The following is a 22,722-nucleotide window of genomic DNA, read 5'->3' as shown; positions in this document are numbered from 1 at the left end:
TAAAATAGGTAACCCGGAACCTTTCCTCTCTCGTCCTCTCCCCCTTCTTCAGGACCTGAATGATTTAATCAACTCTTTAGCCTGGCAAAATCCTGCAGATACCTTCTCAGTTCTCTCTTTCAAACTGGCTAAGGAGAATTGGCTGAAAGAATTACCCGCCACTGAACAGCTTGACTGGTCTCTTTGGGGAAGGAATGATAAACTTCAGCTGCCCAGCTTTCAGGGCAACACGAGCCTCCAGGCCCGACTCGTGGAAGATGTTGGTGTGCATCTGGACCCCGCTCCTCGCGAAGTCCGGAATGATGATGCCCATATTTGTCACAAACTCCACAGACACGGAGGGTTTTGCCACCAATTCAGCCTCCATCTATAAGTCAGAAAACAACCTATTCAGATTCATTAAATACTTCAGTCCTCTGTCAGTCAGATCAACCACCCTTTCTCACCTCTGGGCAAACATGTGGATAACTCACACCTTAGGAAACATTACTGGCATTTGTTTGGAGGAAGGAAAGCAATTTCTCAGTTCTCTAGAGTTGAACTACACTACACCGAACTAGAAAGTACCTGACTTAACGTTAGGCAAAACCAGATTAAAAAGATGATAGGAATACTCATTTATTGGGAGAACTGAGTACTTGTCTTATGGCCATACCACTACTAGAGCTAGTGAGGTGGCACATTCTGGCGGAAGCTTGCAGTTTTTCATAAAAAATAATGAGGGGTTTACAATGATGATGCATTTTGTCTTGAACTAGAAACACATTTTAAAATGTGTTTTAACAAGAAACCCACTGTTGAGAAAATAAGAACCTAAGACAACAGAAGTAAAAAAGAATCTTACGTTGGCTACTTCCAGTTTCACTCCAGCCTTGGCTCCGGGAGTGATGACTCCAGATGAAGACATTTGGAACTGTAATCCAGCTCCAGTGGGGAGTTCAAAGGCAAAATCCGCGAAGATGTAGTGAAGAAAAAAATCATTCTTTGAGCCCTCCCTGATGATCTCTCCAATCTATAGATACAGCAGGGGAGAGAAACTTAAAGTAAGTATTTTTAAAGTGGGTTTTGTTAAATGCAACCTCCCATACATTGGAGAGTAATTCTTCTTTATCTAGAATGGAAGGACTAGCATATTTTGATGAGCTGGATAGTTTGATAAATAAAGATCAAACTGATGCTTTTATTGCTTTCAGTGAATCAGGATATAAGAAATAATAGATAGCATGTCATTTTCAACTGGATTCAGAAAGCACTTAAGAATATTGCTGGGCCTCAGAGCTTTATGGACTTTAAGTATCATATATGCTATGGCTTAATTCTGGTGTTCTGGAGTCTAAGTGTAAGTGAAGGTGTACTTGAAATATATTATGATAAAATCATTTTTTTGAAACCAAAGACATATTGAGATGATGTACATATCAGTTTGCATTGGATTTTATTGTTTTAAACAATATTTCTATAAAATAGCTTGAGATCTGTTTTCTTAAAGCCAACACTTTTTTTTATCAAGCCATAGGAGTATGTTTATATATTTCCTCTTTTATTAATAAATAATAATAAAAATTATAGCATATTTAGATAGTGAATTATCGTTTGGCAAATATAATCACTGTATCATTTCAATATTAAAAGGAACTTCAGGCCAGGTGCAGTGGCTCACGTCTGTTATCCCAGCACTTTGGGAGGTCCAGGCTGGCAGATCACTTGAGGTCAGGAGTTCGAGACCAGCCTGGCCAACATGGTGAAACTTTGCCTCTACTAAAAATACACAAATTAGCCGGGCGTGCTGGTGCACATCTGTAGTCCCAGATACTTGGGAGGCTGCGGCAGGAGAATCGCTTGGGCCTGGGAGGCGGAGTTGTAGTGAGCTGAGATCGTGCCACTGCACTCCAGCCTGGGAGCAAGAGTCCATCTCAAAAAATTAAAAAAATTAAAATAAAAGGGCATTTAGCAAAGGTAAGGAAGGTATACTGAACATTGTTTTCCAGATGAATAAATTAATGCTCTTAAAAATAGAGCTAATGTTATGAATAGCTTAATTTCTAAATGTTAACAGATCATTGCAATCCAAGAGTCATCTTCAGTGAAATTCAAGGCAAACCTGCATCTTTGAAATAAGTACAAGCATCTTTTCTGGTGTGTGCAGCTAGGATTGTGACGAGTCTGGGAGATCTAAAAAGACCAACCTCTGGTCTCATAGACCCCCGATGGGGCCTGCTGACTTACCACTTGGGGGATCCCCTGTAGAGTGCGGGCACCCATCAGGAGCAGCTTTCCTAAGAGTTGCAGGTCATGGAGCCTGGCAAAGCCAAGCTCCTCTCCCAAGATGCGGAGGTAGGCTCTGGCTTCCGGGACTTCTTTGGCTTTCAGATCGTTAATCAGCTTCTCAACACTAAGCATCATTCCTTTTACCATGTCCTGAGAGTTTAATAATAAAATGCACAGTGAGATGTCAGCAATGTCAAACACCTTTCAGTTCTCGATGTGGGACCTGTCTGCTGCAGCCAGGATGGGCCTGAAAAATGCTCCAGGTGAGGAACAGGGAGACACTGAAGTCCAAACTAATTCCTCTAAACAGAGATGAAAGAACTAAGGTCTTGTCAGGGACAGTGGCACTCCCAAAACTATTCTTAATTTAAAAATCTGTAGACATAGCAAGAATGTGGGGTGAGGGAGATAGAGATCCTCTGTCTCCCACCCCTTGCCTGCTTAGCCTTCTCTTCTTTGACTAGTGGAGACTCCAAGATGTTTCTTAAGAAAATGTAGCTGCTATATAAATTGACCAAAAGTCTGAAAAACACTTGATCCTAGATAAGTTCTTCTTAGAGAGAAGAAGAATCTTAGAGATAGATGCCCAGGCATTGAGAAAAAAAAATGTGAAACTGACAGACTCAAAGCAGATCAAAGACCCTTGGCCTCGAGTGGGGGTCAGGAAATTAGAAGATGGAGCTGGTGCTCAGTAGTAAGCATGGAGGGGCAAATTACTTCCTTGCTCTGCAAACTTGAATGTGCATACAAGTCACATGACGTCTTGCTAAAATGCAGCTTCTGATTCAGTAGATTGTCGGCGAAGCCTGAGAACCTGCATTTCTGACCAGACCACAATTTAGGTAGCAAAAAATTCGAGAATAAGCTCCAGATCCTACAACCTATTTCACTTCTTAAATGGAAACTCATTTCTAGCTTCAAAGTGGAATTTTGGTCTCATTTGCTAGTGTACTAATGGGAGTGAGAGCCAAAGAAAGCAGTTAATAATAATGAAAATATTAATTTAAAACTTGTAATAGTATCTGCTTATTGAACAATCATTGCCAACATTGGGAACTGTGCTTAGCATTTTAGATGCCTTATTTCATTGCCTTTAAATAATCTTGTGAGGTTTGGACTATTATTAGTAGTCTGGGATGCAGACAGAAACAGATACACAGAATATCAGCCAACTTCCCCAAGTGCGCACAGCTTCAAGACAGTGAAGTTAGAATTAAATCTATGCCCAGAGTTCATATGCTTTTCAAATTTTTTTAAGACAGAGTCTCGCACAGTTACCCAGGCTGGAGTGCAATGGTGCAATCTTGGCTCACTGCAACCTCCACCTCCTGGATTCAAGTGATTCTCCCACCTCAGCCTCCTGAATAGCTGGGATTACAGGCACCTGCCACCACGCCCGGCTAATTTTTTTGTCTTTTTAGTGGAGACAGGGTTTCACTATGTTGACCAGGCTGGTCTCAAACTCCTGACCTTGTGATCCGCCTTCTTCAGCCTCCCAAAGTGCTGAAATTACAGGCGTGAGTCACCACGCCCGGCCCAGAATTCATAATTATTATCCTAGAATACTTCCCATGAGTCTGGTTTCTAGGCACACTGAATTTCAGAAGACCCTTAACTGCAGAGGATACTGGCCCTTACCCCAGCAGGTCTGGTTGATAAAAACCTTCAGTTAGATAGTACTTTGATGACTTCCATGCTTAGAAAAGAATTGTCTTTTCATTGAGACCGAAAGCTTTCCTTAAGAAGATACTTAACAAATACACACCTGCTCACGTTTATCATCTTTGGTATAGCCAAAGTGGTCCACTAAAACCTTGGAGACACCATCAGGAACTTGACCCTTAACCCAGTACAAAGCTTTGTTGACACTGTCTGGGAAAAATCCTTGCTTCCCAAAAAGAGCTTCCAATGTTGGCTCAAAGCCTTTTCCTTCCAAGCCAATCTGAGAAAGAAAATCGGACAAGAAAATGGCATCAGGTTTCTTCGTTGTATGTCAGCCTAGTAGTTCCCCTTCTTGATGTCCATTTATCCAAACAAGTATTTGAATACCATAGGCCAGGAGCAGACTTCAGCACTTCACAGAAGCTACTTTATTAAAATCTCACTAGAATCTTGACCTTATTATTTGCTTTTTGCTAGAAGAGGCAGCTAAGGTTCAGAGAGGACAAATAATTCAGCCAAGGATTCAGAGTTGGGAGTGAATTTGAGATTGGAAGCAGATCTGACTAGGCAGCACATATACTTCCTTGGCTTTGGGACTTAAAGACCTCTTGGAGACATCTGCATTTCTATTAATGCTAAGAAATCATACTGCAGGTGACCCCTAGTGGGGAGAAAGGAAGGCGGGGAGAGAGGGAAAGAAGAACGCCTCAGAGTGATGGTAGGAAGTGCCTGGTGGTTCTCCCTAGCTGGCTCCTGGCTCCCAGGAATCTCTGTTTGTGACGCTGTACAAAATGGGCTAGAGAACTTCGAACTCTTCGCACTTACCTCGAAGAGGTCAGCTGGAGCAAATCCAAAGACAGTGAGGGTAGCTTTCAGCATGCTTTCTTTAGGAAGGTAATTATTTGGATCAAATATAAGATTCCCTTCGATTTTGGCTGAGACTGGGTCAAGTGACGGAAGAGAAACAGATTTGGAGAGCTGATAGTTCCGAGAAAATTTTCTGAAGTCCATGACAGTTGGAAGTTGAGATTCTTTCAGAGCTTCTTCCACTAACTTTTTCAGACTAGATAAGAAGAAGTATATTTTGAGCTGACACACCATGTTATTATCTTTTGACTCTTGTATCCCCCCAGGTAAATATGGATTTCCAATCATTACCAAAATGTCTGGATTTCATTTGCCCCAAGGCTTTGTGTCTGGGTCTGCAACACATTTGGACAAGTGTTTGTTTCAGAAGCAAGAGCAGGCAGTGGCTATGCCAAAACCTAGGGTTGGAATTCCAGCTCAGGGCCCTCAGTGGTATATGGGGGAAAATCACTCTTACTTACTCTTGGATATACAATTCTTCTGAGTTCAAGATGTTGGCAATATGGGAAGCCGCAAAGTTCTTCACTTGCTCATTCTGTTCCCGTAGTAAAAGTTGGACAATTTTGTTAATATCTGCCTGTGAAGGATCCCTCATCAGCATGAGATAGGCAGCCAGTCGCTTATCTCCCGGAGAAGCACCATCAAGGAAAGTCTGAAGAAGGACCTCCTGGTCCTGCAGTCAAAAGAGGAGCTGGTTATCACTGTCCTGTGGTCGGAACACAGAACATGCCTGGCAAACACTAGCATGGTCTGCTAGCTCTTTCTTAAGCACGAGTTTAATTTCTCTGTAATCACTCTTCAAATGCTGGTATTGAATATTCTTGCCAGGGTTCCCTAGAATACTATCAAGTGAGGATTCCCAGAAGATGCCTATAGAATGCCTGTTGAATTCAATTGCATTAAAACACATAAATTATGGCCAAATTATGATTTGTTTGGAGATCCACTACTAAGTGAAAATAAAGTTGTTTTAACACAAGTTATTTCAATGTGAGGGTCAAGATGAGAAGGGATAGTAAGAGTTTGGGGCTAACAAATAAGGTAGTTTCCAAAACTCTGGAGTCATGGCCATCTAAGAAGAGGTCAACTTGACTATCCTAGCGTAAGGTTATTGGGGGGAAGTTAAGCATGTTTTTCCTTGATGAGGGTGATGGTCAATCTGGTAGGCAGATGGTAGGTGGCAAAAACATCTCACATTCTGCATGTTGACATAGCAGCAAGGTCAAGTATTTCTCTCATGTCACATACTGCTAGGCAGTCAAGTCAATAGGCCTGTTAAAATTTGCAATTAGAAAACAGCAGAGGCCAGGCATAGTGGCTCATGCCTGTAATCCCAGCACTTTGGGAGGCTGAGGCGAGCAGATCACCTGGTGTTAGGAGTTTAAGATCAGCCTGGCTAACATGGAAAAGCCCTGTCTCTACTAAAAAATACAAAAATTATCCAGGCATAGTGGTGGGTGCCTGTAACCTCAGCTACTCAGCAGGCTGAGGAAGGGAGAATTGCTTGAATCTAGGAGGTGGAAGTTGTAGTGAGCCAAGATCCTGCCATTGCACTCCAGCCTGGGCAGCAGAGAGAGACTACATCTCAAAAAAATAGAAAAAGAAGGAAACAAGAAAAGAAAGGAAAAGAAAGAAAGGCAAAAAGAAAAGCAACAGACTCAACTCAGTAGATGAAATTTAGAATCTCATTTCCCCAGTACCTTCCAAATCCTTGTTTGCAAACTTTCACTTTCAGACCTCTTCTTGTGAACTTTACCTTGTCTTTAAGCTTCATTTTCCGTAGGGCCTGGATGGCAGCTTTCTGAATCATCAGTGATGGCTTTGTACTTTGGACACATTTCAGGATTGAAGACTTGAGTTCTGGAGTTATCTGCTCCATGGTTTGGCCCATATTTCCAATGACCTGCATTGAAGAAAAGAAACAAGAACTCATCAGGGTGCAGGAGAGAGAAGCAAAAGGTATCCAGGAAAAGTGCTTCTGAAATGATGTATGTCATATAAAAGACTGAGATTACCCGCAGAATCAAATAGGTGTAATCTTCATCCCCAGTGCAGTCATCTTGAATCTGTTCCATCAGGTAATTAGCAACGTCTAACAGTTCCTGGGTCCCTGTAGGGTTTGTCTCATGATAGCTACAGAATAAGAGAAGAGAGTCAGGAATCAGTAAGCACAGTTAGGTTTGTCTTAAAATCTAAACTTATGAATTAGAAAAGATAATTATAGAATTCATATGAAATCCAAAAAGAGCCTGAATAGCTGAAGCAATCTTAAGCAAAAAGAACAGAGCTGGAGGCATCATGTTACCTGACTTCAAATTATGCTTCAAGGCTATAGTAATCTAAACAAGCATTGTATTGGCATAAAAATAGGCACATAGATCAATGAACAGAATAGTGAATCAAGAAATAAAGCCACATATTTAGAGTCAATGGATCTTTAACAAAATTGACCAAAACATACACTAGGAAAAGGACACCCTTTTCAATAAATGGTGCTGGGAAAGTTGAATTGCCATATGCAGAAGAATAAAACTGGATTCCTATCTGTCACCATATACAAAAATCAACTCAAGATGGATCAAAGACTTAAATGTAAGACCTGAAACTATAAAAGTATGAGAAGGAAATCTAGGGAAAACTTCTCTCTGGACATTAGCCTAGACAAAGAACTCATGATTAAGACCTCAAGGGCAAGGACAACAAAAACAAAAATAGGCAAATAGAACTTAATTAAACTAAAAAAGTCTGCACAGCAGAACAAATAATCAACACGGTGGACAACCTGCAGAATGGGAGAATGGGTTTGCAAACTATTCATCTAACAGGGGACTAATATCCAGAATTTACAAGGAATTCAAACAACTCAACAAAAAATCCCCCAAATAATCCCATTATAAAGTGGGCAAAGGACATGAATAGACATTTTTTCAAAAGAAGACACACAAATGGCAATAGGCTTATGAAAAAATGCTTAACATCACTAATCATTGGAGAAATATAAATTAAAACCGCAATGAGATAACATCCTACAACAGTCAGGAGGGCCATTACTCAAAAACAAAAAATAACAGATGTTGGTGAGGATACAGAGAAAAGGGAACAGTTAAACACTGTTGATGGGATTGTAATTAGTACAACCTGTATTGAAAACAATATAGAAATTTCTCAAAGAACCAAAAATAGAATTACCAATGAATCCAGCAATCCCGCTACGGGGTATATGCTTAAAGGAAAAGAAATCATTATATCCAAAAGATACCTGCATCCACATGTTGATTGTAGCACTATTCATAATAGGAAAGACATGGAATCAACCTAAGTGTTCATCAATGGATGACTGGATTAAAAATGTGGACTGTATAGGCGATAAAATACTATTCAGCCATATTAAGAATAAAATCAAGTTATTTGCAGGAACATGAGTGGAACTGAAGGTCGTTATCATAAGTGAAACAGGACAGTCATAGAAAGACAAATAATGCATATTGTCACTTATGAGTGGGAGCTAAATAATGTGCACACAAGGACATAGAGTGTGGAATGATAGACAATGGAGACTCAGTAGGTGGGGAAGTGGAGGGAGATAGATGATGAGAAATTACTTAATGGGTACACTATATGTTATCTGGGTGATGGATACCCTAAAAGCCCTGACTTAACTACTACAAAATCTATTCATGTAACAAAATTACACTTGTACCACATACATTTATATAAAAATTAAAAAAAAAAAACAATTTCATCAAAAGAAAAAACTGTCAGCTTGAGTAACATGGTAAAACCCTGTCTCTACCAAAAATACAAAAATTAGCCGGGCATGGTAGGTAGCATGCACCTGCGGTCCCAGCTACTCAGGGGGCTGAGGTGGGAGGATCACTTGAGCCCAGGAATTTGAGGCTGCAGTAAGCTGTGACTGCACCTCTGTACTCCAGTCCAGGTGACACAGAGAGACCATCTCCAAAAATGTATAAATAAATAAATAGAGAAAAAACTGTAACTAATATTGAAGTGAAGTTAATAATATGCATGCTGAAGTACTTAAGGGAATGGGTGTTGATGTTTGCAATTTACTTTGAAGTGCTTCAGATAATAAGGTAAATTAATGGATCGATGTATATGCAAAAGAGCAAATATAATCACACTTAAATGGTCAGATATAGCTGGTTTTCTAGGGGTTTTCCCTATATAATTCTGTCAACTTATCTATATTAAAAAACTTTTATAATGCAATGTAAGAAAAATATTTTTAAAAAATTGAATAGTGTTTGCTGACTTCTTATTTAAAGTAATTACCCCCCAAATCAGAAAAAAACAAAGAGGAAGGAGCAGAGTCTGAAAGTGGAAGGAGGGGTTCCATTTTAATACAGAGATGCACAGAGGTATGAGATGTTCCTCTGCTCCTCAGAGGAGAAACACAGCCTGAAACTCACTTGTTGACCACGTGGCTCAGCGCATACAAGGTGGCTCGGCTGCGCTGTGCCCTCGCCGTGTTGAAGATCTCTCGCAGCTGCTGTGCCGAGGGCTCGGGGATCAGGGCCACCAGGTAGGTGACAACATCTATCAGAAGGGGGTTGGCATGCACACTACTCAGCCACTGGAGGATGTGTGTGTAGCACTGGGGCCGTCCACACTGAACCAAGGCTTGTAAAGTGATGGGGCTGAGAAGAAAGACGTGGATAAAGTTATACAGACCACCTTCAGGGCAGGTAAAATATGGCTCATGGTGTGTCCTCTGCCAGGAGAGCCCTTAATCCCCTCATTCACTATTCAAATCTAACCATCTTTCAAAACCCAACTTAGAGCTCAGAACTATGATGCCTTGCCTGGGAATATTACCCACAGGAGAAGACACATTGAGGAAAGTCCCAAGAGGGAACTGTGGATCTGTCGCTACAGGAAGACTTTTACTATTGTCCTTTGGTCAGCACACAGAACATGCCTGGCTAACATTAGCTGGGTCCTGGCCTCAGTCCCTTCTCTGACCTTCGTAGCACTTAAAGCCAGTGCCTTGAAGCATAGATAAATCATATTCTATTGTTCACCTGAGTTCTCTCTCCACCAGCCTATAAGCTTCTGAGAGCACCTGCAATAGAACTAGGAATTCAATGATATCCATCAAAATGAGGGAACCATTCCCCTTCTATTTTAACACACGAATACATAGCTGCCTTGAATACTGTGTGCATGTGTGTGTGTGTTTCATGAAACTCTTAGCATATCAGCTGATATTTCTCTGTCCAGCAGTCATGAACTGATGACTAAATGATTAACTGGATTGATATCCAAATGGTCCCTGAGATTCTCCATTTGGCCAAGGTTTGAAAGTTCAGCCAGTTACCATCAGTTTTATAAAAAGCATTGAGCTGTAAGCATTAAATACCTGGACACCTCGATCAGCTGTGGCAAGAGAGATGTGACTGCCTCATCACTGAGGCCTCTCAACTCAGTGACCAGCATATTGAAGAGATTAGCTCTCTGGGAATTTTGCTCAGAGACGGTTAGTTTTTTCAGTTCCTGAAGAGTCTTCAAAACAGCTTCGGCCTGCTTTGGAGGTGATGTGGATTTGGTGCTCTCAAAGGCGAGACCCATCTTGTTAGAACCTGGAAGTTGGAAAGTGTCAAAAGTACTCTAGCTCACTTCTTTATCTCAACCATATCTTTGTCTACTGGAAGCTGGAAATTGTGGAGTATCAGCACAGGGGAAAAAAGAAGAAAACTATCCTGTACTCAATGCCTGTTAGATCTGGCTCTGCCATAGATGACTGACTTCATTGTTTTCGCTGACTCATCATCCTATCCCTGTGTGCTGGTATTATTGTTCAATTTAAAGATAAATTCAGCCTTGCTTCTGAGACTCACAGAGTTTTTGGGCAATGTAAATTGCTCATCCCCGGATCTCAGCTCTGAGTTCCAGAGATGAGACCCAGAGATGAGGAACTGAGACCCAGAGATGAGCAACTTATGTTTCCCAAGAGCTCTCAGGGTTAAGAGGTAGAGCTGAAGTGGAATCAAGACTTTGAGTCTGTCATCAGATTACCCTTAGCTTGAAAGGACTGGTGAGGGGGTGCTGCCGTTAACATGGTTACAACTGGGACCAGGCACATTGGTGCTCACCACCATTTCTTCTAATTGGGTCTACCAGCAGCTTGTGGGGAGAGGTGACACTTTTGCATCCCCTCCACCATCTGCTGTGATCTGTGCCAGGAAGAGAGGTAAAAGTCATCATGGAGGTGTGGTGTAATGAGAAGAGTCCTGGCTTAGATTACACCTGGGCACTTATTTGCCCCCCTCTAATATTATGTGGCCTTGACTACATCAAGCTCTAAGCCTCTCTCTGTGTCACTTTCCCCTCTGTAGAGTGGGTATAAAATCACGTCTCTACCACCTGACATCACAGATTGCTATGAACAAAAAGGACAATTATGTAATGCACAAGAAATAATTTGGACAGATATAAATACAATAAAATGCTGGGTCAGGGTTGGACTCAAGATTGCTAAAGTCTCTTCTACCTCTAAAGACTAACTCCACATGCCCATCCCACCACAGAGCCCCTCACACACCTGCTCAGTAAGTTTTCTTTGCCCAGAAGCCCATTCTTATGTGTCTCTTTCATTTATGCATCCTTTCATTTTACAGGTTCCTGCTCCATATCCTCCATGAAATATTGCCATTGAGCTACATGAATAATACTTTCTTTTTCCTGGTCAGACCCAGGACTTCTTGTCTGCACTGCTCAGCTTATCATCTTATCAAGTATACCATGTATAATTTATTGACCTGGCTCCTGCATTAGACTGGAAGCATCCTGAGGGGAAGGTCCATGGTTCATCTGCCACTGTCCCTTTCTCAGTGACACCCAGAGTGGGGTTGAGCACATAGCAGATGCTCAGAAAAGACACCTAAGCCGGACACTGAAGGATCTCTCCCACTTGGTCCACCTTGTATGGGACAGCTCTGGGTCTTATCACAGGATGGGTGATGTCAGTTCTACCAAATATGTCATGTTAAACCTAGGGTTCCTGTTTTCTATTTACAGACACCTAGGTAGCATTGAGAACTTTTCTTCTATGCCATTGCAACTTGACATCCTGAGATGAGTTTGCTTTCTCACTAGAGGTAGCCAGAACACGAGTGTGCATATCACTTCTTAGTCAGCAGACATTTAACAGGGCCTGGCAAGTGGCTAAGCCATGACTGGCACATCTTGAGCAGATTTTCCAGCAACTATGCAGACAGAAAGTCTTACCTTCACCAAAGAAGCGGCTGTTGATCTTTGGCATGTCTTCCAGTTTCAAAGTCTGTGTCACTTGTGTCATCATCCCATACTTATTCCTGGTAACCAAGGAAGCACATCATGCCAGGGATGGCCAGAACATACCATTCTTTCCATGCTGAATGCTTCCCCTCTCTCTGCATCTACCCAAGTCCTGCCCATCTTTCAAAGCACTGGTAAATCCATTGTTAGCCCTGAATGAATAACATCCACCTCCTCCTGGTCACACTAGTCATCCTCCCATCAAAAGGACATGTGTGCCTTATACTCTCCACTAGTCTGGAGTGGCTAGAGGGTAGGAACGAGTGCAATGTCTCGAAATTCTTTTGTATCTTCACGGCATACAGCCAAGAATATAGCAAGTGGATTTGGATACACAAGTTTCCAGTCAAAATCCCAAATCTTCCATGAAACCTTTTCTAACCAGGGTCCCCTGCAATGATCCCCAAGTTTTCTGAATCTACAGCCATTAAAGACTGGGTCTTAGATATCTTTTATTGGTCTTGGATTGTTTTGCATGCCTAGGACTTTTCTGCCAAATGGCCTGTTAGCTTAAAAAGGAGGTCAGAAATGGGTTGCATTTTATCCCCTTCCATACCACCCTCCCAGGCACAGCTTTGCCTGAACAGGGCACTTGAGAAGCGTTCAGCTCTCACTGACCCATCAAATGACAAATCAGGGGTGCATCAGGTGACCTACTTGTAGGAGAAAGGCAGGAACAGATGTTGCTCCTTGCAGATGGCTTCTGCCACATGCTTCCTCTTGGCATCCAGGGTGTACTGGCAGGACTGGCTGCTGCTGATCAGAGTTGACAAGGGGCGGGTCTGTGAATGAGATTGGAGGCAAGCGTTTTGATCAGTCCCTGTGCCTTCTGTCAAAAGCATTTACCTTTAAGGTAGAAGGGAGCAGGAGTCTTGTACCACTAGAAAAACTCAGAGAAAGAAGAGAACTGGGTACCTGACATTTAGACCAGGGGGTGTAACAAGTCAACATCCCCAAAGCTGAGTCAAGCCGTAGACTCCTCTTTTTCCATCCCCAATAGACAAAGTCTATACTTTTATCCTCCACATGCCCATCCCACCACAGAGTCCCTCATACACCTGCTCAGTAAGTTTTCTTTGCCCAGAAGCCCATTCTTACGTGTCTCTTTCATTTACACATCTTTCACATTTTTCAGGTTCCTGCTTCACATCCTCCGTGAAACATTGCCCATTGAGCTACATGAATAATACTTTCTCCTTCCTGGTCAGGCCCAGGACTTCTTGCCTGCGCTGCTCAGCTTATCACCTTATTGAGTATAGCATGCATACCTTATTGACCTGGCTCTTGCATTAGACTGGAAGCTTCCTGAGGGGAAGGTCTATGGTTCATCTACCACTGTGCCTTCCTCAGCGCTGCCCAGAGTGGGGTTGAGCACACAACAGATGCTCAGAAAAGACCCCTAAGCCAGTGCATCATCCTCTTCTGACTGTGGCCCTTTTGGTCATCAGACTCCCTGTTTTCAGCCCCAAGGACAATGACCAGGAACAGTGCCAGGCATGACAGTGACCACTCAAGTTCTTCATGTTTAGTGAGACAGCCTGGGGCTCATATCTGGAAGACGTTGCAGGGGTCAGGTAATATGGTGCTTCATGGCCCCAGTTAACAGAGAGGAGAGGGTGTTCTGCGCTGGAGGCAGAGGGGCCATGTTTGATCAGGGTGGTACTTGGGGTGAAAGGACAAGAAGCTAGAGCACTATAAGTGACTCCACTTCATGGAATGAGGGAGAGGAGGAGAACAAAGGTCTTGGGACTTCTTCAAAGGCCAGAGGCTTGGAGCTGGCACAAGGAGTCCTCGTGCGGGAAGGAACAGCAGGTGGTTTTGCTTCCCTACGTCTAGCCCCGGAGCCTTCTCAGGAATGGGCAGTCATTACTCTGAAGTGATGAGAGTTAAAATGGTTTGGTGCCAGTGACAGAAGGACAGGAGGAAAGACAGAGCTCTGGGCTGGGAGGGAGGAGCCTGACTCAAGTCTTGGCTCAACTGATCCTAGGTCATGAAGCCTGGGCAGTCCTTCCCATGCCTGCTCAGTGTCCTATCTGTAGTCTGTGTAACAAACAGCCTGGATAGCCTGTCCTCAAAGGTCCCCACTAGCTCAAGCATTCTGGAATTCTGTTAATAAGAGGATGCTGCCTGGTGTGCATGACAGTGCTGACGTGGGACTTACGATGCCTTTGATGAGAGCAAGCGGGCTGGTGCCTGTGCTGATGGGCTTGAAGTGATCACACCGTCCCAGGTCTCTTTCAGTGGATATTTCTGTTGCCACGTTGCCCTTCCTTGTCTTGACGGTAAAGTCGGTGGAGCAGTTTCCATACACGGTATCCTATGGGGGCAGAAGATGCAGCCACGTGCATTCAACATAGGAAACATCCTTAGGTTCTTGGGAGGGATGGGGTGGGGATCCTGAGAGAAAAGGCAGAAGGAATCTAGCTTTGGGAGGGACTTTCTTTTTCCTCCTATGCAGAGTGTGTTCTTGCTAGTGCCTGGCCAGCCCAAGTTGGGAGTGGGAAAACCAGTTAAGGGTGGGTCTGCAGAAAGGCCTCTGCAGGATACTTCGCTGTCTTCTCCAAGTATGGTGTCGTATAGAAATCAGAACAAGATATGGGCACAAAAGTGCTCATGGGACTGAGGTGAAATGAATTCTGTCTCAGATTGAAACCTGAAATTCTTAAAAGAGACTGGCAACAGATCCCATTATTTTTGGTGTTTAAAATATACAAAGGATTTACTGTGTTACACCATAACCCAGTAAACACAGGTGAACAGCATCAAATAAAAGCAGGGGTGGGTGGTCAGGACTCCTCAACAACTGTTTTAAAATTAGACCCAACCTAATCAGCCTGCTTGGGATGATCTGTCAGTGAGCCCAAGGGACAGGAGGAATTTCATGGCAATCCAGGGCTTCCTATGTAACTAGCCATGGAGCTGACTCATGATCTGCTTTGTATATGGTGGGACTTCTAACACATGAAGATGAGTTTCAAGGACCACCGCTATCAGCTTTCTAAATCCTCACCAGAAACAACACTTGCTTGGCTTCTTCTGTCTCTGAGGGAACCAGGAGGGCAGAAATGATGCCCCTCTTGATGTTGAGGATGTGCGTAGGTTCATCTTTCTCCGGGTAAAGGAAAACTTGCTTCCCTTCTGGAATGGCCAGCTTGAGCTCATACCTGTCCCAGAGAAAGGGTGGTCACAGAAACATCCTTCTCCATTACAACCGAAAGCAAGTTGGGTAGTACCATAGTTTCTTTCATTGTTCTTCTGATATAATTTATTTGTAAATATAGAATATAGCTATACATATACATTTTCAAAAAAGTATGCACACATACATATGTTTTGGTGATTTTTTTTTTTTTAACCAAGTCTTGCTCTGTCACCAGGCTTAAGTGCAGTGGTCCAATCTTGGCTCACTGCAACCTGTGCCTCCTAGGATCAAATTATTCTCCTGCCTCAGCCTCCGGAGCAGCTAGGACTACAGGCATTTGCCATCTCACCCAGCTAATTTTTGTATTTTTAGTAGAGACAGGTTTCACCATGTTGGCCTGGTTGCTCTTAAACTCCTGACTTGGGGTGATCCGGCTGCCTCGGCCTCCCAAAGTGCTGGGATTACAGGCATAAGCCACCAGGTCCAGGTGTGTTTTTTCTTTGTTTTGGCTTGGCTCATCCAGCCCTGCTCTGTTCTCTACCCATATCAGTCTCTGTGCCCATCTCCCCCTACGGACGCCTGAGTGGTTGCTCCATTTGTTTCTGCACACTCACACAATCCTCTGTAAACATGGGTGAATGCAAACACAGTCATACAAAGGTTTTGTCATTGTTTTATACAAGTGGCATTGTATTGTGCATACTTTTATCTTGTTTTTCTAAATCATATTTCACAAAAATCCTTCTGAGTCACTTGGTATAGCTCTAACAGATTTTTTAAAAGCTGCATGCAGAACATTCCATCCCATGGCTAGATATAATTTACTCACACATTGCCCCATTTGATGGCATTTGCCTTCTCTCTTTCTGGATTTTTTTTTAACCACACAAACAATTCCAAAACAAACATCCCTATTTGTCTATCTTCACACATTACTGCTTTTATATTCATGGGCTAAAGGCCCAGAGACTAAAACAACTGTCTCAAAGGGAATTAAGTATTTTAAATTAGAGTAGATATTGCCCGATGGCTCCCATTTCCACCAGCAGCTCACGACAGCACACTTTTCCTCACTGGCCTGCCAGCAACAGGTGCTATCACTGTTTTCCAGTTTTTCAGGCTGATGGGTATAAGCTGATAAATATCTTGTTGGTGGCTCACACCTGTAATCCCAGCACTTTGGGAGGCTGAGGTGGGTGAATCACGAGGTCAGGAATTCAAGACCAGCCTGGCCAACATGGTGAAACCCCGTCTCTACTAAAAATACAAAAAAATTAGCTGGGCATAGTGGTGGGCACCTGTAATCCCAGCTATCGGGAGGCTGAAGCAGGAGAATTGCTTGAACCTGGGAGGCGGAGGTCACAGTGAGCTGAGATCATTCTACTACATTCCAATCTTGGAGACAGAGACTCCGTCTCAAAAAAAACAAAAAACAAAAACAATCTTTGTTGTTACATTAATTTGCATTTCTTGACTACCAGTGATTTGGAGCTCCTTTTCATACATTTGTTGGTCAGTCACTCTTTTGCATGGTGTTGGGCCATGGCTGAAGCCCATGTTGACTTTGGTCAACAATGGATTTCCCATTGGGGACTCTCTGAGTTTCTGAGGACCTGGCTGCAGCCACTCTGGTTACATCAGGAGGAAAAGGAGACAGATTCATCTCCCACAGACTACACCCTCTCAGAGAGTTCCCAACATGAAGAAATGATAAATGTTTGAGATGATATGCCAATTACACTGATCTGATCACCATACCTCACATGCATCAAAACGTCCATATGTTCTCAATAAATATGTATAATTATTATATGTCCCTTAATAAAAAGACAGTTAAAGTCATGAAGATGCAAACCTGGGAAGCCCTCCTTGTCAAGAGCAGAAGTCTCTTCTGTGTTTAGAGAAGACCAAGGACCAAAAAATAACCACTCCTTCCTCCTGCCACCATACCCGTCTCCCTCATAAGTCTTAGAGAAAATAAAGCGTATGAAAGAAAGAAGCCTCACAGCCTATTTTGGCGAGAAAGGACTGGTATCTGAATCTAATGTTCAGCAAAACTTAAAAATGGGCAAGGATGGTGATATGGTTTGGCTCTGTGTCCCTACCCAAACCTCATCTTGTAGTGCTCTTAATTCCCAGGTGTTTTGGGAGGGACCCAGTGGGAGGTGATTGAATCATGGGGGCGGGTCTTTCCTGTGCCGCTCTCGTGATAGCAAATGGGTCTCGCGAGATCTGATGGTTTTAAAAACGAGAGTTTCTCTGCACAAGCTCTCTTTGCCAGCCGCCATCTGCCTAAGATGTGACTCGCCCTTCCTCACCTTCTGCCACGATTGTGAGACCTCCCCAGCCACGTGAAACTGTGAGTCCAATAAACCTTTCTTTTGTAAATTGCCCAGTCTCAGGTATGCCTCTATTAGCAGCATGAAAACAGACTAATATAGGCGGAGTTTTCCGATGCTACCAAATTAACAACTCTATCCCGCCTGTATTCACACACCCCTGGGACCCTACAAACTGTGATTGAGGATAAGGCAGGGGTGATGTTGAAAATATTTACAATGGGTGTGACGTGGGCCCTGATCAGTCAGAAGAGATGCAGCTGCCGTGGCTGATCAGTGTGCAGTGGCTGAATGCCAGTCCAGGAGGGGGAACCACTGAAGCCTTGGTGCTCCTCTGCTCTGTGCTGAACAGACCCTGCCCTGCCATTTGCAGGCCACAGCAGCCAGTCCCTCTGGGACCCCACACCGAAGACTACCAAGCACCAGTCTCGTTAATTCTTTAAACAAGAATTCACTTCTTTAAACAAACCATCTCAGTTTTATAATCTCAAGAAGTTTAAAGCATGGGATCTTTTAGAAACACATTTAAATGATAATTAAAGGAACCTAACTAGGGAAGGGTAAATAATGCTTCTCTCTTTTTGATGATTGTGAAAACTCAGCCATTCCCTGATCCATGGTGAATACGGAATTCAAATACTTAGAGTCACATCCATGCCTGGTGTAAATACACAAGTTCATACCTCAGCAGACACACACGCATGCATGTGCTCACTACAACCGCCTTACCTGGACATGGCTGCAGCAAACTCCTCAGAGTTCTTGGTTTTTTTCAGCAAGGCTTTGCCCTCAGGGTTGAAGCCATAAACCTCTTTCAGGGTGCACTGGCTGGTCTTCAGGATGAAGCTGCAGGGCTGGGGAACCTCCAGCTCAGCCTGAGAATACAGGGTAGCAGAGCACTGAGGCTGTCTATCAAGAATGAGAGGCGGCACCTGAAGCCCAGGGCTTAATCTCTAATCAGAGCACCAAATGGAGTGCCGCTGGGGAACACCATTGCCTGCTCCTCAACACCACATGCCTCCTGGGTTCTCGGCCCCAACCCAGGCTTCGTCCTATTGCTGGCCTTTTCCCCCTCCAGGGTAACATGTTTCTTAAGTTTGCCTCTATGCATAGGAAGGAGGATGTCCTTTGATTGGTTCTGAAGTTACTCACTTTAGTTATAAAGAGCTGTGGTTAAATAGAAGTGCTGTAGACTAGGAGTGAGAGTGAAGAAGAACAGGAAGACGACCATCCTTAGTTTCCACAGCAAATGTCTCCTTAATGTCACCCAAAAAACTGGTTATATCTATTAGGGTGTAGTTAGAACTTCACATATAGCAGGCGTTTCAAGGGATGCCTACTTATTATCCAGCACTATTCAAATAAGTTTATAGAAATGTTCTACATCTGTGCTGTCTAACATGGGAGCCAACAGTCAGGGTGGCTGTTGAGCAGTTGAAATGCAGCTAAGGTGAAAACAAATATGAAATTTTAATTTCATTCCATTTAAATAGCCCTATGTGGCTCATGTCTAGCACATTGGACAGCACACAAGAGCTACAGCACTCTGTAAAGAAGGCCACTTCTCAGCCTGAATTCCCTTTCCCACCCAAACCCCTACAGCAACCTATAGATCTTCTCCAGATGTACGTGACATGAGTACAACTAGTCTCAATAAGTAAAGTTTTATTTTAGAACAAACTGCATGTTTACATTCTTTCTTCTGTCCATTCATTTATTAGCAACAGATTCTGTTTGACTTAGATTATAAAAACTGCATTTCACAGTGCATTTCCAAGATGCCCACCTCCCTTAGCTCACCTGCTGGGCTTCTCGCATGCTGAAATCTACAGACCCACACTGCTGCTAATCTAGATGATGTACTCCCATTGCATCTAGGAAGTTCATGGGAAAATACATCTGGCTTGCAAAATTTTGGGGGCAAGACAACATCTCAGCAATGTGTCAGACTTACAGAGGCAAAGTTCCAGCACCTTGATGAGATTACAACAGTTCTGGGAAGTTCTGTGTTTACTCAGTACACAACCTCCGGGAAGGTCGTGTATTGGGTGCCTGCTGGAACAGGGCTGGGGAAAGCTGTGGGCTCCAGGTTCCTCCTGCTCGTGTCCTCCATACCTTGCAGTCGATCCTGGTGACGCTTCTTGAATCAGCAGTCCCAGGGACGCCACTGGAGCTCTCAGCCTCATAGCTGTACACGTATTTCCGGAGGTGTCTGAATCGGGTTGCATCTCCTAAAATGGGGAGAAATACGTCAGCCACATAACAGAAATAGCTCTCCCAAGGACAGTCAATTCTGGGCAGAGAGGGGCAGTGACATAGGAAATTAAAAATGGTAATTAAACACAAATTATTTTTAAATTGACTTCACATTATACTTAATTTGCCTTTATAGATTTGACTTCTCCGTTATGTTTTTGCTGAGGCTAATGTTTAAATTAGCTGGCATGTCTTGAATATATCATCGGGGGCACAGGGAAGGGAGTGACAAGTATCAAGTAATGGGGCTCAGAAAATCTGCAGAAGAGGCCCTCTGATAACTTAAGAGATGGCAACGTAAAGCAAATATAGTACTATCTCTAATGCTTTAACTTGAAAACGTAGTAATTCCGTGACTCTGAGACTACCAAATACCTGAGGCAAAGTTCAATTAAGCATTAGGCGTAACTAACTTAAGAAACTCCTAGAAAGGAGTTTCTGGAGGTTTCCACTGTGCTTGAGAGTAATTTTCCGAACAAGGGAAGAAAAAAAACATCTGGGTGCTGAGCCCAGCTGCAGTGATGACAGATGCCCACCAGATGGCGGTGCTGCCCCATCAGACGCCGGCCCAGCGGCTCCAGCACACAGGATCCCGCTTCGAGGCCAGCTCCTTTGATCCCCAGGGGTCAGGTAAATAGGGAGGGGGTGGAGGTCCGACTTCTGCACAGAGGTTAAAGTCAGCATTTCCTCACCCTCACATGCTTCGAATCAATGACTAGTCACTGATAAATAGGACAGTGATGTTTCTTCAAAGCGTGCCCAGGTCAACAGAGTGACAATCCCTTCCTTCCCCCACCCCCAGGCTGAACTTTTGGGACAGCACCGAAGGGCAGGTAGAAGAGAGTTGGCATCCCTTGGGGGTGCGCAGCAGCTCAAGGAACTTGCTTGCTGGGGTCAGGGCCGGGCACAGCACGGAGCCATTTCAGCCCTGTAGAGTGAGAGGCCCTCAGGGACCCGGGTGTAGGGGGGTTACGGGTCTGGGCGCCCCTCCCCGCCCCATGCGCAGATGCCTTACGTGAACAGATCGGGGTGACATTTTCCAGCACTTCCTCTTCTGTAAGACAGAGAAAGAAATCCGTGAGCGTCCCACGTCTTCCCAGCGGGTGCTGGGGCCCGACGTGAAGGACCCCGGCACAGGTCTCACCTTTTAGGAGGGCGGCAGGCTCCGGAGCGCCCCTAGTCAGCCCCTCCATCCCGCGCCCCCATCCTGAGCCTGCAGGAGCCGCCAGCTGGTCCAGTCCCCCCACTCGCCCTGGCCCCTGGGGCTGCCCTCCCCCTGGCCTGGCCCCGGACTGCCCCAGCCAACCCCTCCTGCCCGCAGCGCCCGCGCACTCACCCGCCCTGGCGCCCGCCAGCAGCAGCAGCAGCAGCAGCACCGGCAGCGCGGGCCTCGAGGGGCCCATGGCGGGCGGCGGTGGGGCGGCTCCCGGGCTGCGGCCTGGCCTCGGCCTCGCGGCCCTGCTGGCTGGACGGGCTCCTCGGGGACCGCAACCGAGAAGGGCAGCTCAGCCCCGCAGGCCCCGGTGAGAATGCGCGGCCGGCGTGCGCACCCCTTTTATAGGAGGCCCAGGCTGCAAGGGCTCCCGGATTGCAAAAGGTCCAAAGGGCGCGTGCCCGGCCTGGCCTGTTTACTTTTCCGCACTGCACGGTCTTCTCTTTCTCTTCTCTTCAAGGGCCCCCTCCCCTTGAAGAGCCTCAGGGGAGGGGGCCCACTTGGGATGCAGCCGCAGCCACCCGGAGCTGGGTCCCCGCTGTGCTCCCTCCCCTCAGCGTCTTCAAGGTTGTGGCGGGCCCTTCCTGTATCTCAGTGGGGCCATGGCCGGTGCCTCAGGGTCTGAGAAGCCTGCCCTGACCAGGGGTGCCTTCTTCAGGAGACGACCCACCCCGGGGACAAAATCCCTGCTTCTCCTGCACTGAATTGGGAGCCACGTGGAGAACCAATACTGAACACTGTCTTGGTGGAGACATGTTCTCACCGGCTCCTTCTTTTCCATTTTGGTGGACCTTGGATTTGCACAGATACCCTAATCCTGATCAGTATCTGTGGCTGTGGGGTTCAGCACGTGCTGGGGGCAGAGAGAGAAAGGGGATGCAGGGAGGTCTGGCGAGTGACCAGCCACTGCCGCTGAGGATGGGTGGCCTGACTGGTCCCAGCAGGAGCCCAAGTGCCTATCTTCAAGAAACCCCAATGAGGAGAGGCCTCTGGGGAAGGGCAGCCTCCCAGGACCCACCCCTCTTGGGCAAGGTCTTCTTAGGAAGTTGAGAGAGGGCTTTCCCTACCTGCACCAGCTTCTGGGTTTCCTCCAGTGGTGGGGAGGCCAACGAGGAAAAGCAGGGCAGCAGAGAGGACACGTCATGTTCCTCACAGATATCTGGAACTTTCTCCATGCATCATTTCCGTCTCTTCTAGGCACTGTCCATTTTCACAGGAAACTTCAGCCAGCGCTGGCTGCCTCTGCCCAGCTGTAGGGAATCAGCCTTAGTAGAATTTCAGCAACACTCATTTTACTAACCCAGGGTCACTCAGAAGGGGTTATTGATGGGATGGTGCTATGATGGGCTGAACGAATGTCTGAACCTGGCCGTGTTCCCAAGGCACCTGCAATCTGGTCAGGAAGACAAGCTCTGCAGGAAACTGCTGGTTAGCAACTGAGGTAGGATAGAGGGGGCGCTGGGCCACCGAGGAAGGCAAGTGGGAGGCGGCCAGGGGCAAGCTGGATGAATGGGGATGGGAAGTGGACCGTGCCTGTTGCAGAAGCCAGTGTGTGCTCAGTGTTACAACCTGTCAGCTTTGTTTGAATTATGAGATACCTCCAGATATAACAAGCTTCTGGGGAAGACTGATGATTCCTGAAGGGTCAACTCTGAAAG

The 22,722-nt window shown here is 45.0% G+C and overlaps 1 protein-coding gene across 1 annotated transcript in view; it reads right to left on the bottom strand.

Moving 5' to 3' along the window:
- APOB (apolipoprotein B) overlaps nucleotides 1–21,377 on the bottom strand; it is a 42,216-nt gene extending 20,839 nt beyond the window's left edge. The window contains exons 1-18 of the mRNA XM_032293999.1: nucleotides 21,188–21,377; nucleotides 20,867–20,905; nucleotides 19,711–19,826; nucleotides 18,325–18,470; nucleotides 15,125–15,278; nucleotides 14,276–14,431; nucleotides 12,772–12,896; nucleotides 12,046–12,131; nucleotides 10,178–10,397; nucleotides 9,228–9,455; nucleotides 6,813–6,930; nucleotides 6,554–6,700; nucleotides 5,259–5,470; nucleotides 4,756–4,993; nucleotides 4,034–4,210; nucleotides 2,227–2,418; nucleotides 845–1,012; nucleotides 156–367 (exon numbers count right to left, since the gene is read on the bottom strand). Coding sequence (XP_032149890.1) covers nucleotides 156–367; nucleotides 845–1,012; nucleotides 2,227–2,418; nucleotides 4,034–4,210; nucleotides 4,756–4,993; nucleotides 5,259–5,470; nucleotides 6,554–6,700; nucleotides 6,813–6,930; nucleotides 9,228–9,455; nucleotides 10,178–10,397; nucleotides 12,046–12,131; nucleotides 12,772–12,896; nucleotides 14,276–14,431; nucleotides 15,125–15,278; nucleotides 18,325–18,470; nucleotides 19,711–19,826; nucleotides 20,867–20,905; nucleotides 21,188–21,254 — 2,801 coding nt within the window. The 5' untranslated portion in view covers nucleotides 21,255–21,377. The remainder of the gene's footprint in view (nucleotides 1–155; nucleotides 368–844; nucleotides 1,013–2,226; nucleotides 2,419–4,033; nucleotides 4,211–4,755; nucleotides 4,994–5,258; nucleotides 5,471–6,553; nucleotides 6,701–6,812; nucleotides 6,931–9,227; nucleotides 9,456–10,177; nucleotides 10,398–12,045; nucleotides 12,132–12,771; nucleotides 12,897–14,275; nucleotides 14,432–15,124; nucleotides 15,279–18,324; nucleotides 18,471–19,710; nucleotides 19,827–20,866; nucleotides 20,906–21,187) is intronic.
- Between the last annotated feature and the right edge of the window lie 1,345 nt (nucleotides 21,378–22,722).

Source organism: Sapajus apella, unplaced genomic scaffold (genome assembly GCF_009761245.1).
Source record: "Sapajus apella isolate SASKATOON/1434 unplaced genomic scaffold, GSC_monkey_1.0 scaffold31, whole genome shotgun sequence".
Lineage (NCBI taxonomy): Eukaryota > Metazoa > Chordata > Mammalia > Primates > Cebidae > Sapajus > Sapajus apella.
Note: the sequence above shows the minus strand (reverse complement) of the source record. Positions and strands in the feature narration are given on the sequence as shown.